At 43.5% G+C, this 17,603-nt stretch overlaps 1 protein-coding gene across 3 annotated transcripts in view; it reads left to right on the forward strand.

Moving 5' to 3' along the window:
- PDE7B (phosphodiesterase 7B) overlaps positions 1–17,603 on the forward strand; it is a 293,064-nt gene that overhangs the window by 254,980 nt on the left and 20,481 nt on the right. For all 3 annotated transcript variants that reach the window (XM_014850588.3, XM_044754279.2, XM_014850589.3), the window contains 3 exons: positions 890–985; positions 3,073–3,173; positions 4,923–5,054. In XM_014850588.3, the coding sequence (XP_014706074.1) occupies positions 890–985; positions 3,073–3,173; positions 4,923–5,054 (329 nt within the window). The remainder of the gene's footprint in view (positions 1–889; positions 986–3,072; positions 3,174–4,922; positions 5,055–17,603) is intronic.

The following is a 17,603-nucleotide window of genomic DNA, read 5'->3' on the forward strand; positions in this document are numbered from 1 at the left end:
AGGAGCCACATACACATAAGCAGTAGGAAATGCTGAAATGAATTTATAAATAACTGCAAAACTGGGAGGGGGAAATCAGTTGTATTTCCATCTAATTTCATTTGTGTGTATATGGACAAGAATCCCCTGCAGCAGTCAGTTACCTCCAATTTTGTTGTGAAATAGCGCAAAGACCGTGAAAGTTGCAGAGAGACATGGAACCAGGCACCCTGGAAGAATGCACGTGGGTAACACCTAGTTTTCCATTCAAGGCATCCGGTTATCTTCTTGATCCCTTTCAAAGTCTTTCGTAAACTCTATAATGCTCTTAAAATTCAAAATCATTCTGCAAAAAGCAAGATTTCCTGAATGCTTACAAGTTATTATAGCTTCAATTTTTTCTCTCTGCTGGCTTGAGTTATAGAATATTTCATGGTCAAATCTCCTCTTGGGTGATTTTTCTATTGGAAAAGGATAGGCTATGATCTTAAGCAACATGGTGGCTTAGATACTCCTGTAAATGTGGGAGTCAATTGGAAGCAACTCAAGGCACATTTCAAGTGATCATTAAACTGTATCTTTAAAAAGTACATAAACACACACACACACACACACACGTGTGTCCGAGTCCTCGGTGGGCAGATTCCTTCTAACTCTTAATGTTCTCATTGCCTTGGGCGTGGGGAGAGGGTCTGAGCTAACTTTACTTCCACAATAAGTGAAACCCTAGGACCAGATGATAGTACTAACATCCTTCACACTTGAATAACTTCAAATCCAAAGGGGAAAACAAGTCATCCTATCAGAGAAACTTCATTACAGAAGCTTTGGAGCTTATAAGTCGGTCTTGGCATTTTAAGGGTGATGGAGACGAGTTAAGAGGGGTGACGGGGTGACTGTCCTCCCACAGGAAACAGCCTAGTGACGCTGCTCTGCCACCTCTTCAGCACCCATGGGCTCATTCACCACTTCAAGTTAGACATGGTGACCTTACACAGGTTTTTAGGTAAGTCTCTTTTCCATATTCCTACCCTCATTCCCATGAATAATATCCGTTCATAATGCTCTTTAATATAAAGTGGCAAGAGCTATAGCACGGTAGATAAAGTCTTTAAATTAATCTGAAATTATCTCATCTTAATTTTAAAAAGTGGTTTACCCGTTTAAATCATGGAAAAAAATTGTGTACTTGATTAGTTATGTTCGCGATAGGTAAAGGTTATATAAAGAAAACCATCAAGAGCATATAACTGTCAAAAAAGATACAGATCTGCTCCCACATTAACAAAACCCCATCCAGGTACACCTCAAATAATCCCAACCTGGACATGAGTTGTTACAAATAGTCAATAGGCTTTTTAAAAAAATCGGAACTACAGTTTATGTGGCACCCACTAGGTACAGGGTGCCTTTAGTGTGTTATCTCTAGCTGTTTCAACAACCCGGCAAGTTGGGTGTTATTGTCACCGTTTGGCCCACAGTTAAGGAGAGGTTCTGAGAGGTTTCCTAACTTGCTCAAGGTCAACAGCTAGTCCTTGGAAGAGCCTCAGTCCCAGCCCGGGTCTGTCTGACGTAAAAGCCCACCATCTTTCCACTCAGCTCCACCATCACTCTATCAAAAAGCAGCCCCAGCTCTAACTGACTTTATTTGTATCCTTATTTATCTGCCTGTGAATTACCCAGGCACATTTTAAATCACCAGATAACTTCCCTCTGCCACTTAGCTTGTTCCTGGCTTCGTTGACTTACCCCATGGCTGTGCTTTGGCTGTGGAATCTCGCTGGGTGTTATCAAGAATAAAATACCAATGACAATGGTGACAGCGCAGCCACCACCACCACCGGGCTTCCATGGCAACTACATATGCAGGGACCTCTCCTAAGGACTTGCATATAGTAACACATTTAATCCTAACAGCAACCTTTGATGCTGGAGCCATTGTAATCCCAATTGTATGGAGAAGGAAACGAAGGAAACTTGTGGTTAAGGAACTCACCCAATACAAACAATAAGTGATAGAGCCAGAGTTTAAACATAATTGTAAAATAAACCTGCTGAATGAAAGGTATATGAAGCCCATCAGAAATCTCTGAAAACAGCCATGACATGGCTCAGTTCCAGAAAGACAAATAACCCCAAGGGAATTGAATTTAGACTGCTTGAGCAAAGTCATCGCCATGAATAGAGCCAAATAATTCTGACATTTTTAGAGAGGGAGAACACAGGTACTTTGGACATGTGTGTGCACCCAGAGTACATGTAAAGATTGCAAAGATTCGATGACAGAAATAACACCGGAATCCAGAACCAAGCTCATAGCACGGGTTGAGAAAATATGGCCCCATTTGCAAATCCGGACATTCTATACACAGTGAATATGCCGTGTCCCAAGTGTTGCCTTGGTTATTAGCTGAAGTGGGCTAGTGGTTCTGTAAATAGCAAACCAAAATTGCTTGCTTATGTCTCTCCTTGGTGCCAAGAGCACTCTGGCCCTTAGATAGAAGGGTGTGAAAGATGATAGCTTTCTTTCTCTAAATAAAGTCAAAATAAAAGTCAGGAGTCCTCAGTTGGATCAACGCAATACCTCGAGCTTCTGCCTGAAGAAGCCCCAGATTTCCTCTGATCGGCATTTGTTATTCAAGTGATGAGCCAACCTTTGGAAATCAGGACTCTGACGCTACTGGGGCTCTTTAAAAGGAAGCCTCTTTTATAGCACGTTATTCATAAATGGCAGCAAACCTAAATAATTAAACTATAGTGTGAAATAAAGTTGTCCTTTTCCTGCATATTTGTTTTTCGTATGAATGAAAGCCTTCATGAATGCCAGAAAGGGGTGATTTGTGAAGGTGGTGAGGAATCCCCAGGGCCTCGCAAATCCTGTTAGCCTTTCTCCCGTCTGCCCCGCTCCTGTCCACTCATTGCAGCCCAGTGGACCTGCCAAGCTTGCAAACCACGTTCACGTTTAAAGGGTCCTCGGGCTGCACATTTTGGAGATCCTGCTATTTTTAAGCAAAAGGGACTCCCCCCTAAGTCTGAGTGAGTATGCCCTTCTGTGTGGGGTTTAGCTGACTGAGTTATCTGTTTACCTCCTAGTCATGGTTCAAGAAGATTACCACAGCCAAAATCCATATCACAACGCTGTCCACGCAGCCGACGTCACCCAGGCCATGCACTGCTATCTGAAGGAGCCAAAGGTAAGGCTGCCCCCTCAGCTGTGGGGAAATGCGAAGCAAGCCACCTGCGAGGTCCCACGTCACCCCCCACATCAGAATAACTGAGTTACGTACGGGTCGTTCACAACATGAATACAGAAGGTTTATATTAAAGTCCCAACATCAGCTCCGAAAATCGTGTAATAGTCATGAAAGAGGAAGTAAGTTTTCTGAGGTTTCTTTTCATAATTTGTATACTTTCAAGGCTGCGTTAGGACAAAAAAAAGCTCTCTCCAGGACAATCTGTGTCTCTGATATCTTCAAAAGTCCCAGAACGAACCGTTTTGCCTTGGACTTTTGCCACGAACGGTACCAGCGCTGAACTTTTCTGGGAAAACTCTCCCACCTCGTGGTCTTTGATTGACAAATAGAATCAAAACGCTTCAATAATCAAGCTGCATTTCCTATGAAGGCAACTGGACAGCCTGATTCAGGCCCAAGAAAAAACTTATGAACATCAAAGACCTCATAGCAAGCACATTCTGATGTGATAAACCAATCCAAAATTAAAAACATAATAATAATGCTCATTACTCAAAATCAAGGCATTTCTTAGCCATATAAAACTTAGTTGGTATAACATACATGATAAAATTTCTTTTTTTTTTTTTAAACCAAAACCCAAACCTAGACTATGGTAGTTTGCTGCTGCTTCTTCTTCTTTTTTTTTTTTTTTTTTGGTGAAGAAGATTGGCCCTGAGCTAACATTTGTTGCCAATCTTCCTCTTTTCTTTTTCTCCCCAAAGCCCCAGTACATAGTTGTATATCGTAGTTGTAAGTCATTCTAGTTCTTCTATGTAGGATGCCACCACAGCATGGCTTGATGAGTGGTGTGTAGGTCCACACACTGGATCTGAACTGGCGAACCCCAGGCCACTGAAGTGGAGCTCACAAACTTAACCACTCAGCAACAGGGCTGGCCCCCAGGATGAGCTCTCTTAAGGTTTTTGGAAAATGATCTCCCAGGCAAAGACTCTGTTTAGTTCAATCAGTTTTAACATCAACCACTAAACATACAGATGCCAGACAGGTGTTCCCAATACGGAACCGGGTAGATGCCTCATTCCTGTCAAATATCCCAAGTAGAGCAAAGGTTTTGGTTTTAGTCTCTGAGTTGTCTGAAGTTGTGTATCACACAGTGGTATATTTAAAGTGAGTGCTGGGCCCCCACTCTCCTGCTCGTCTTCCTAGCTAACCAAAGACTAACAATCTCTCACACTCACCCACTACTTACTACATGTGGAAGAATATGCAAGCCTTGCAATTCAGCCTGCTCTTCATTTCATATGGAAAGAAGTAGCGACACTATGGATGGTCGAGATGCACAAATGATTTATTTTAATGGGTCCATCACCTTGGCTTCCACTGTTTCCTTCATTTATGGCTTCCTCTAGAAGAGGGTTGCTCAGGCTCTGCCTTCTGCCTGCCCGCCGCAGAGCAGGGCTGCCCACGGGCAACCCCTACCACAAAACGACACCGAGGGGCAGTCAGAAGAAGGGGCTACCTGAATGATTACACAATGTGAGTGGCTTAATTACCTTCTGCAAAGTCCCTTTTCTCCTGCGATTCCACGTGAACATCACCTCAGTGACTGCTTCAGAGGGTAGAGGTCTGGATGAAAGCCCTGATGGTTCAGCTAGGATGATTCATTCAGTTTGATTTAGCCAAAGCAAATGCTAACCTTTTCGGGAAAACACACCAATCAGTCTCCCCATTTGATTTTTCTAACAGCTCGCCAGCTTCCTCACGCCTCTGGACATCATGCTGGGGCTGCTGGCTGCAGCAGCACACGACGTTGACCACCCGGGGGTGAACCAGCCATTTTTGATCAAAACTAACCACCACCTCGCCAACCTGTATCAGGTAAGGGAGCCCGACACTGATCCAGACACAGTACGGCCAGTGACGTGAGGGCCAGCCCTGGAGCGTGAATCTCACCCTTGGAGATAGCCTTCATTCAGGGTCAGCCTCCGTGATGACCACAGCCGAAGAGCACGGGTTTGAAATAGGTCCAGGATATCCCCCAGGAAAGATTAAACTGATTTACGAGGATATCCAAGGAATACAGTTTGCCCCGAAGCGGGTTTGAAATTGTCCAAAGCCAAACGGATCTCTGAGCCCACCCTCTCGCGGTCTGAGAATACCTGCCTTCCTGGGAACCACTCATACACGTGGCCAGTGGAAGCCAGTCCTTGCAGGACTTCTGTCAATGAAACTTCCCAGGTGCAATCCTAATTCAGGCTTATGTCTTTAAGACCATTTATGAATTTTATTGGTCTGAATCAGAGGTATGTTATCAAAGGCAAGAGGCATACTTTGTCGCTGGAAAATATTTCAGCAGCATGAGTGAGCTGGCCTGGAGAACTTTGATCCGTTATATTCTTTCAGATATTAAACCTTATATCATAAATGAATTACTCCCAGAATTTTCAACATGGTTCTTTGGAGACCTTTAGTTGTCATTCACAAAATCATTGCCTACAAGAGAGCCATTGATCTCAATTTTAGTAGATCTTTTGAAAAAGTTCAGTGCTGAAAGAATTCCTGACAGATCCCGTAAAACAGCTGCCTCCTACAAGCTGTTGTGACTGGAGGTGCATTTATTTCCAATAAAGTGCAATTGGAAGATGAATAAACGCCTTTCTCCATCCAGTTGTTTAGCTTTTGGCGTAGATGGCATCCCAAGGTGTACAGATCCACCTGGTATGTATTCAGCATCTGGCTCTCTCGGGCTGTCAGCCAGCACGAGAGCTGGGATAGATACCGCCGTGGAGAGGGGACAGGACGATAGAATGAAGAAAGCCTTTTGATGATGAGCTAAAAACCAAACAAAGAAAAACTAAAACTAAACTTTCTAAACCACCTCAGAAGCTAAACTTACTGCTTAAGAAAAACATAAATACTTGACTAGGGGGAAAACCAGTGTCTGGACTGAGAGCCCCAGATAGATTTTCTATTCCTGTCAATCCTGACTTTTTCAAATGTCTTTTATTAGACGAAGGAAATCAATCAGCAAGATTGACTACTCGATCCATTCCAACATAATGTAAATGCTTACATAATTCTAATTTCTCATCATCAAATAACTCCTATCAATGGAGTTTAAGAGAGTATCAACTGCTACTGACTGATTTGTACATAAAAATAGGGACCATAAAATTGTACTCTACATGTAACATACATAAAACACACAGTGAATTCACATTGAGACAGGAAATCAGAAAGAAACATGCCAGACGTTAAAGATAAAAACAAGAAAGTGTAGAATTTCATCAATAATGAAGAATTAAATACTCGTCACTAATTAACAAAAATTGATTCTCCAAAGAAAGCTACCCCAATCTATCTTTTTCAGATACCAAAAATGTTCTCAAAAAAGTGGATGCCTTACTCAAACTTTTGAAGTACAGATATTTTTTAATAATTCTTTACTTGAATATCTTTGTTAAAAATAAACATTCTAATACAACCAAATTCTGCAGCCCTTTCAATGCAACATACAGTCTTGTGTATTTTTAATCAGCAACTATTGCACATATCGGATGATACACTAGGATCTAGGAGTACAAAGATGAATAAAATATAATCTCTGCCTTCAAACATTTGTTCAAACTTGGTTGCTCATAATGTGCAAAATCTGAGAAAGCTTAATCCCAGTTTGAGAAAGGTTTGAGGAATTAGCTAAAGATATACACATAGACGCAACATTTCTAGAAAGTCTTTGAAGAGTAAATAAGTGTGCTGCTCTTTGTATCCAAAGATATTGCTACAATAAAGTGGGCTATTATTTTTTCTAGAAGTGGCTTTATCCATCTGAGCTGTCTGGCTTGATCCTCGATAGGAAAGAGAAGGATCCTTTTGATAATGAGTTTTGATAGAGAGAAGTTGGGACATAGGACTCAAAAGCCACATTCAAGATACTGTTTTCTTCAGTCCCCTGCTCAGTTGTTCTTAGGATCTCTCGGACGCTAAGATCCATGTCTTTAAGTTTTAGGGACAGTGTTGAAGGCAAACCAGTATTGCATATTATCATAAAGATATTTCCAATGTCCTAGAGTTGGCTAGGAGAAAAGCTGAAACTGTTATCAGCAAAGTTGGGACTTAACATATTAAAAGTAAAAATTGTTATGAGGACCTGAAAATAATATGAGATTTCAATTTTGTCCAAAAAATTTATGATGCCTTTTATGTTTGGCTGTATACCATTGCTTCTTAACTATTTGGAGGAACTCCAAAAAGATAAAGAAAATTTTCTGTAAAAATTCAGTTCACAGAATTATATAACTAACCTTTATTCAATACTTACTATGATCCAAGTGCTGTGCTAAATACTTTTTATATATTATATTACTGAATCTCCACAATAGCCCAGTTAGCTGGGTACTATTATCAACTTATTTTCCAGAAAGAGGAAATTGATACGTAGGAAATTCAGGAGTTGTTCCTGAAAATAAACAGCTAATAAATGGCGAAGTTGGGATTAGAACTCACGTCTTTTGTCTCCAGAGCTGAAGTGCGCTGCACATACTGCCTCTAAAACTCATATTAATCACCTACTGTGTGCAGACAACTCAGAGCTCTCCTCCAGCTCCTCTCACTGCTGTGAAGGAGACGAGAGGACTATAAACAAGCGGCTGAGAGTGGGAGAGACCTTGCTAAGCGCCCAGTAGTAGAGAGCTGCAAACAAAACACGATGGGAAGACAGAAACCGATTCTGCAGATGGATATATCACCCAGTGTATTGTGAGTATATATACACACAAAAATTATACACACATGCGCACACGTGTGGTTAACGAGAATACCGTAGAGAGGATGTGCCCGCAATGATGAGGCTTTGAAAACACTCTGTGCATGACTTTGCTACAATCCAGACTCACCAAAAATGAGATAAAGTGGAAGAGGGCTTCCTCCGCCTCCTTTTGTTGGCTGTGCTCTTTCAGTTCTAACAAATAAGAAGATCATTGCCTCACGCCGGCCTGTGCTCCTTCCCTGAGATAAGGAGAGAGCCAGGGCAGCTGGAGCAGAGGCCAGGTCCGAGGGCCCTCTCTGTTGCCTGTGTCTGGGCTGTACTCACCAGCTGCACTGCCAACCCGAGTTCAAAGCGAAGGTGATGAAGCGCTTCCCACTGGCACGTCTCTCGTCAGACTGGAAGTGGTCCAGGGGTCGTGGTGGACTGAGGGGGGAGGAGCAGGTGAGAGATAGAACCGAGAATCTTCTGTCCCTCTACCCTCCAACCCCTCACGCGTGGGGGCTCAGCAGTTGGGCACAGCAAGCCTTACATCAGATACGTCTTGGTTATTACAATGCCAAGAGGAGTCACTTTCAGTTCGATTTAGAATTTAACTCTTTTTGAGGGAGTCCAACTAGATATTAACTAGTGACAGAGCAAGCTGTATGAATAACATAATTCATAACTAATTGTTCCGTGAAACATATGTATTACACTCTATACTGTCTTGCAGGAGTTTATAATCATTTTTCTTAGTCACTTTTCACAAGCACTTAGAGCAGGTCAGCATTTTAACCCCTTTTTATTCTTAATGACTCTGAACCATAAATATGAAGCTGACAGAGCCAGGAGCAATATTCCTCCCACATGGTCCTACAACCTCTGCTCTAACAAGCAACAGTGAGGATGATACGTGCCCTCACAACTTCTGCTGTATGAAAGGTGTTTACGACAAGTAGTGAGAACATGGTAAAGAGGAGGCTCAGATCTCATTTTCTGTTTCATAAAGTTTCTTCACAGTGAGGTGGCTGGCATGTGGCGTGTCTGTGGCCCTGATCTGAGCACAGGCCTGCCCCATGGATGGCAGTTGGTGTCCAGGCTCCTCGCTGTCAGAGCAGTGTCTTGGGCTGACGCTTCCTGCGGGTGGTGAGCATGGCAGTGCCATAGTTTCTTCAAGGGCCAAGGTCTTGTTTAGGACTCAAGGAGCTTCTGTTCCCCCGAGACCTCCTGGGCTGGGGCCATTGCAGCGTTACCGAGGAGACCACTTGGCTTGTTAGGGAAGAACTCAGAGACTTCATTATCTCCCGGAGTCTTGCTTCTCTGTTTCGTGAGCAATTAAAAATGAAAACACAGACTATGCCTGTGTTCCTGTTGTTATTTTCCTTCTTGTATCCTCTGCTTTAAAAGGTACAGTGAACTCTGATTCTTACCGTACACCAGCCTCGGTTTAGCAACATCATTCTAAGTATTTTAATCAAAGAAATTGTCCAATAAATAGGGAAAAAACCTAACAGTTTAAAGCTGCCTTGTATGATAGTAAGTCTGCTCTGCCAGCTTCTCTTTGACAAATAGCCTCTTGATTTAATTTGAAAGCCTGTGTTGGTGGTTTATTAAATGCCAGATGTGTTGTTATTCGGGAACAAAGAGATTGTTTTGTTTTTAGGGCAGATAATACTTGATAATTCAGACAAAAAGGGAAGTAAGGGTTTTACCTTAGGGGTTTTAAGGGGTTGAGTTTTCCAAATTAAAATTCTAATTAGATTTTCTTGCCACAAAAGTGGATATTTGCTCTTTCAACTTCATGGTGAAGATTATTCTTAAAACTGCAAATAGGAATAGTTTACAGCACTGGAGCACATTGTCACCGGGATAGTGGGCAATTGCTGGATTGATGCTTCTTAAAGGTCAGCAGATGTGGTACCCAATGTGGGATTCTAAAACAGCGCCAGGGTTTCAACGGATATGAAGGTGGCATCGTCTCATCCTATGTTCAGATCTCCATGAGCATTCATGATGATTTTCCTCTTTGTTCAATCTACCTTTTGCTAATATTGGTCTTCGAGCCACTATGAAAGCCAGATAAGCCTGTAGGAACAAATCCAGCTCCCCGTTAGGAAGGACACAGATCACTCTGATCCTTCCCTATGAAACACCGGCACATTCCAGCCTGCTCGCTCACCCCGCCCCTCCGCAGTGCAGGGCACCGGCATCGCCCTCGTCCTGTCTGCCCTCGGCCTCGGCTGGCTCCAGCCCTTCCTCCACTGTGCAGCCAGAATGAGCTTCCTGGAACTCAACTCTGACGCATAGATAGCCGCCTGGTTGAAGTCGCATTGCCTAAAGATTAAGTCCAAGTGTCTCAACACAGTTTACAAACCACATCACGATCTGACCCCCACTACACTTCCCAGCTTCACTTCCTGCCATTACTCTCAGAGTCCCAAACGTAGCTCATTCCTTTATTCATTCAACAAATATTTATTGAGCACTTGATGTGTGCCAAGTTCTGGGACTACAGAAGATGAACAAAACCAATAAAAATCCCTGCTTTCTACCAGGGGTAGCAGAAAATAACTAAGTAAAATATAGGCTATATTAGAAAACGAAAATTTCTTATGATTAAAAGAAATAAAGCAGGGTGGGAAGGCATGAAGTGTCCCTCTAGCTTACAGGTCTTCAGGCACCTGCTCTTTCTTCTGCCTGTTTTAATGAAATAAGCTCCCTCTCTGTGGCTGTCCTCTCTAACTCACTCACCCTCTTGATCTCAACCTGGACACATCTTCGTCTTGAAAGCCTTCTTTTTCTTCAAAACTCCGTCATCTGTGCCCTCCTATACGATTTCACAGCCCTCTATTATTTCCCTATCATGGTGTTTATCTCTCTAAACTGACATTTCCTGATTAGATGTCCACATCCCCTACAGCCTGCAAGCTTCTGAGCGCCTGCCTCACTCACTACTGTCTCCTCAGCATCCGGCACAGTCCTGGTGTTCGGTGAATATTTGTTGGGTGGTGGGAGGTTTGCTGGATAAGTAAGTGGATGTATGGATGGATAGATGCATGCAACAAGAAAGACAGGACCTGAGTAACACTGAGGGGTCGGGAATACTAGCAACAGTGAGCACACAGAGACCCCGAGTGGAAATCTGACAAGCGTAGGAACAGCGCTCAGACCAGACCGCCAGATCGAGGCACACATCCCCTCTATCCACTCAGAAGCTGCTCCTGCTCCTGGTGACCTTCGTGCTAACCCACACCAAGAGCGCCATGAAGAATGAGAAGCACTGACTGAAAAATCTGTACAATGATCTTCTTATTCCTTTTCTTGGAATTGACAAGTGCTGCCGGATGTGTGTTATTTCTGGAGTCATTCACTTGCTCCTGGTTGTCTGTGAATGAGTAGTGGGAAAGAGCCCATTGCTATAATAATTGAAAAAGCTCTCCGGCTTTTGCCTAAGAAGATCCCAAGTCTGGCTTCTGTCAGATATTGACCCAAAATGTAACAGGGCTCTTTCTTTTAACAGTTTCTTAAACTTTTGCATCTACTGTACTTTTAAGTTTCAGAAATTAGTTACTCAGTATCCATTCAACAAACATTTACATCTGTCAGTGGCTCTGTGCCTCCTATTGGGGCACAAAGATGAGTACGACGTGCTCCCTGCTCTCAGTGGCAATCGCAGTGGCAGGGTGTTCAGACTCAGCGTGCCCGTGTGGATACAGAGCACTGTCCACGGGGTATGCCGGCATGAGCCGTACTAACAGAATCCACTTCAGGCCCTTACGCAGACGTGCCTAAAATGTGCTTGCAGGCAGTCAGGTCAGCTCTGCTTTCCCACTCCTCCTTCACAACCACCCCCCACCGTTCCCACTTTACAAAAGAAAGACATCTCTCTTGCCCGTTCTGCATATTGCATAGTGCCCCGATTGCACCAATATTGCATATTGCCCCAGTGTGAAAAAATACCAAACAAAGGAACAGCTAAAAACATTAAAGGAGGTCTCCTGTAATTGAGGTACTATAACTCTCCCAGCCATCTCATAAATAGATGCAATGCCAATAAATTTTTATTCTTAAACTTAATTATTTTTTCCAAATTTGCAATATACATATATTTTGACCAGTTACTTACTAATAGCAATTTCATTGTAAATTCAAGCTAGAAAAATATTTACTACTCAGACCTGATGTTATAAAAATTTGTTAAATTAAACTTCCAATTTATATACTTATTTTTCTTGCAGAGAAATATGATAGGGTGACAATAAAAGAATGTCATACAAAAAATATATTACATTAAAATAAAATTCTGTAGAGAAGTAGAATGGAAATATAAATTCTAAATGAAAAAGAATCAATTTAAAATTTCTGACTTAAAGAATAAATTATTCATGTGTTTTTTTTAATGGGAGATGAATGGGCGTTAAATGGCATTTAGATTTCTCTAGATGCATTTAATACATAAAAGAGTGATGTGAAGATTTTTTTGTTAAAATACCGATATTCACAAATGTGCTGAACATAAGATCTTTTGTTACCATTGAAATTTGTGATTTTAGATATTGATTCTAAAAAGTATAGGAAGAGCATGGTTTTTCAAAATTCTTTTCAAGAGTAAATGAACAAAACATGTGAGGGTCATTGATACACGTGAGCAAGGTCAGTGGACAAAGTATCATAAGGAGGCTTAGACGCTGGGTAGCAGCTTGGGTTGGAGTGGGAGCTGGAAGAGGGAGCAAGCAGATCTGTCTGGAGAACTGGGGGAGTCTGTCCCAGCAGATGGCAATGGTTCATCTCAGAATAAGAAGTGTGTGCATGTTAGAGTCACATACCTGCGTTTCTGACTTTATTACAGTGGTTTCTCCTCACTCCTTGGTGGAGCTGTAAAATTCCTTCTTATCATTCTTATGCAAAAACCAAGCGTTATAATAGATCAAGACACTGCAAAGACCTTTTCATTGACTCTTTCAGAATGAAGTGGAAGACTTTAAATAAATAACTTGGGGTATTCGTGACTTGAACAAGGATGGAAGTTTATTTCTATCCTTCATAAAAGAAGTGTGGAGGTTGGCAGTCCAGAGCAGGCACAGTGGCTGCACAAAATTAAGGGTGAGGGTCCAAGGATCCCTCTAGTTCTACAGTCTACCAGCACGAGGGTGTGACCTCGTCCTCACTGCCCAAGAAAGCTGCTGGAGCTCTAGCCATTCCTGCTGCGTTCCAGATAGTGAGAAGGAAGAATGGGAAGAAGCAAAAGAGGCCTCTCCCGGAGAGTTAGTTCCCTTTAAACAACCTTCCTGGAAATCCCACACAACATTTATGCTTACATTCAATGGGTCAGAGTTTATCCAAGTGATCCCATCTAGTCATAAAGGAGGCTGGAAAATGTTATCTCTATTCTGGATAGTTACAAGACTGTCTAAAAACTGAGGTTTTGTGGATAAGCAGGAAAGGAAAATGGATTTAGAGGATGAACACACAGGCGTCTCTGCCACGCCTGATGCTTAATTGTAAACCTGAGACCATCAAAATGATTAATCAGGGTGAGCTCTCCCTTCATGTGACAATCTCCCGCTAATCCATGAATTACCACATTCTTGTGCCGCTATTCCGTTTTCCTTTTGTTGTTGTTACTCCTTTGGTTTTGGTATCTCTGCCATGATGTCCGTGTGTCTAATGGACATCTCAGACTCAACAAGTCCAACACTGGCCTCCTCTCAACCGGCTCCACCTGCAGCCTTCCCACGGCAGGGAATGGGCACGCCATCTTTCCAGTTGCTCAGGCCAGAAACATTGTAGCCATCCTTGCAGATCCAGAAATCAGCCACTCTTACCTCCCCCTCCCTCGTCCACGCCTCTGTCTTCTCCCGCCTGGGTGAACACTGTCACCCTCTAAATAGTCTTTGACACCTGCTTCCAGCCTTACGCCCACCAGAATCTGTTTTCAACTCAGCAGCCAAAGTGAGCTTAGTTATACGCTGGTCGCAGAATTTCATTCCCCCCAGATCCCTGCAGTGGCTCCTTATTTCCCTCAGAGTGAAAACCAAAATCCTTACAACAGCCAGAAGGCTGTACACCATCTGGTCTCTCACCACCTCTCTGACTCCTGGTCCTAACCCTTCCCCTCTCTCACGGCACGTGGACCTCACAGCTGGCCGTTTGCTCCCCACTTGGGGCCGAGGCTCGAGCTGTTTCCTCTGGTGGACTCTCCCCCCCGGAGCAGCACGGCTTCCTCCCTCCCCGTTTCAAGTCTTCGTTCAAACCTCACCTCTTACCCCAAAGACCTTACCAGCCCCACCCTCGAAGGCTCTCAGACTCCCACTCTCCTGCTCCACTTCTTCTCTCCATGCATTCACTGTCTTCTGAGATGCTGTCAAATGTTTCTCCAGAATTAAAGTGTTTATTATGTTTATTGTTTATTCTCCATCTCTCCCCATCCCTGCCACCGCTAGTCCGTGTCCGTTTCGTTCACTGGTGTAGTCCAAGCTCGTGCTACGGTGCCTGGAACTCAGTAAGTGCTGCATATACTTGTTGAATGAAATCGAGTAGCTTATTCAGTGACTTATTTTGCAAATTAACAGAAAGCACTTTCTCCGTGAAAGAGATAGAGTTGAGTGGATACAAACGGAACGAGGCAGGCTCCCTACTCACATGTAGCTTATAATCTAGTAAGAAGAAGAAGGTCGTAGATAGCTCTCATGTACATCAACAGGACTCAGGACGTGAGGAACGCCCAAAGAAAGAGCCGCAGGACTCAGAGGACAGCAAGTCCACCTCTGCAGGAATCGCCCCAGGAGGCTCCCCAGACAGAGTATTTGAAGTGGGCTCTGAAAGACAGGCTTTAGTTTGAAAAGTAAACGCAGAGAAAGAGGTGTTTGAGCCTGATAAACCCCCGTGGAAGGCACAAAAGTCAAAAGGAAAGGACACTTTCGTATATTGATAATTTAATAATTATGTCAATAGTAAGTTATAGTCATTAATACGATATCATTTATTTGGACTATAAGAGCTTTGTAGGAAAGGAGAGGTAAAGTATTCAATGATCTCAAACACGTAGGAACAGAAATAGTTGGGACAATTTTCAGAGAGCAGTAAATGCCAAGCTAAGGAGTTGGGTGTAATTTATCTGATGGGGAACTTTGTGGGGTTTGGAGCAGGGCTTGGGAGAAGGCAGATGGCATGATCAGACTGAAGTTAGTGAGCTCTCTGATGGCAGCAATTTTGTCTTCTTCATCTTTGGATCCCCAGAGCCTACTATGGCACCTCACATATTGGCAGGTGCTTAATAAATATTAGTTTATATTTCAACCAATGATTAGGGAGGTGGTAGAAAATGTTGTCAAATACATCACATTCTGGCAGCTATAGGAAGGATGGATAGAAAGAAAGAGAATTAGGGAGGATAATTAAGCAGTGACATGGGGTCACTTCAATGAAAGGAAAGGATGGTGGAAGTGACGCCATGTTGGAAAAACCAACAGGTCTCAGAGGCTGACCAGAATTGAGAGCTGAGAGGGGCCGAAAGATGGGTTCTCCCCCAAGACAATCTAAACCTACTTAGCTCGTAACATACTCAAACTACAGCATTTTTCACAGTGAAACCAAATTTGGAGGTACATGTGAAGATCCCAGTGTGGGTTTAAAAAGTAACACCTAATTAAAACAATCAGCCGCAGACTTTGACAGCAGCAACTACAGACGACTTTTGCAAAATTAAGTATAACTGCAGGCATTCATCAGTTTATAAACTTCAAGCTTCTGACTGCGTGGATGTGGCCGCAAAGAGGAAAGTCCTGGGAGGCAGCAAGGGGCGTGTGCAAAGTCGGGTCTTGACAGTGGGCAGACCTGGGTTTAAGGCCTTCCTCAGCCACCACTAGCTGTGTGGCCTCTCAGAGCAACCTGGGGCTGCGTCATCTGTGAGTTAATGATACGAACCATGGAGAGTTAGGTGGATTGAGTGAGATGGCGCAGAGGGCCTGGCGCAGAGGTCCTGGCACAGAGGGGGCGCTTCCTGAATGCTGGTCCCCTTCCTCAGGCAGCTATTCTTTCCTTCTCTGGAACCCCCAGGAGTGACCCTACTTCTGACACAGTTCTGGCCAAAACACACTTCCATTATAACACCTGCTCCACGACCGGTGGTGTTCGTCATCGTGAGCGTTGGTGTCTCTTCTCAGTGCCAGCGTCCAAGCCCACTGCATCTCTTCCCATTTCCTGGTGCTCATCTCCAAATATGGTTTCACCAGCCAATTTCCCAAGTATTCTGTCTTTGGGAAGATTACTAATGAGGATGTTACAGCGGGCTGGCGTGACTGACAATGCTGACGGCCACCCGCCAGACACCTTTGATCCATCCAACAGGGACCATCCAACAGGGGCGTGGTGTCATTTCTCACGAGTCTTGTTACCGTTTTCCAGCCCCTTGAAAACTCACAGGGCACACTCATGCCCACCTCTGCTGGAATTAGTCTTGCAAGGGAACACTCGTGAGTGACTGAATTAAATGTCACCGCAGCACAGGGCCTCTGTTACATACGCTGACCTATCACTCTCTGCTCTCGTAAATCTTTACAATCACAACAGATTAGTCTAGCATGTTATTCCTAATAAATATTCTCTTTTGTTGGTGTGGCTCATGCCCAAAAGGAGATAATAGGCCAGTGGAGAAAAGTAACAAAATCTCATCACACGTTCAAACTCAGTCAAGTGGTGAATAGAGAATAATGACCCTCTGGAGGGAGAGGAATGATCAGCAGCTTGACAGCCTACGCGGAGCGTCCGTGGAAGACTCCTCTCATGATGCTCGTTCTACAGAGTCCTGGAGAGAAATCGGTGTCTGGTTTTAGAACCAAGAGCAGTTGCAGTTTCCTTGAATTTGCTTTTCCTTAATGGAACCTGGGCTGTGTCACTCATGGGGGTTCTCTTTTCTCATTTGCTGAAAAGTTTGCGCATTGCATGGGTGGCTGAGATTCAGTAGGGGCGTAATGATGGCACGGCTTTCAGTCTCTATCCTGGCTCCATTTAGTCTCCATATTATTTTCCTTGCTGCTTCTCCCTCACTTTTTTTAATTGTGACTAAATACACATAATATAAAATTTACCATCTTAACCTTTTTTTTGGTGAGGAAGATAGGCCCTGAGCTAACATCTGTTGTCAATCTTCCTCTTTTTGCTTGAGGAAGATTGTCACTGAGCTAGCATCTGTGCCAATCTTCCTCTGTTTTGTATGTGGGATGCCACCACAGTGTGGCCTGATGAGCGGTGCATAGGTCCGGGCCAGGGATCTGAACCCAGGAACCCCGGGCCACAGAAGTGGAGTGCAAGAACCCAACCACTACACCACCAGGCTGGCCCCTTAACCACTTTTAAGTGTACAATTCAGCAGTATTAAGTACATTCACATTTTTGTGCAATCTTCGCCACTGTCCACCACCAGAACTCTTTTCATCTTGCAAAACTGAAACTCCATACCCATTAAACAGTAACTCCCTATTCCCCCCGCCCCTGGCAACCACAGTCTTCCTGTCTCCATGCATTTGACCGCTCCAGGTACCGCATACAAGCAGAATCACACAGCTTCCCCTCACTTGTAATGTATGCTATCTTCCTGTATTTTCTGTAAGTGTATAACCCCTCTTGAAATAAAATGAGGAATGAGTACAGAAACAAATAAGAAAATAAAGCACAAAGAT

The sequence above is a fragment of the Equus asinus genome, chromosome 24, assembly GCF_041296235.1.
Source record: "Equus asinus isolate D_3611 breed Donkey chromosome 24, EquAss-T2T_v2, whole genome shotgun sequence".
In the NCBI taxonomy this organism is placed as follows: Eukaryota; Metazoa; Chordata; class Mammalia; order Perissodactyla; family Equidae; genus Equus; species Equus asinus.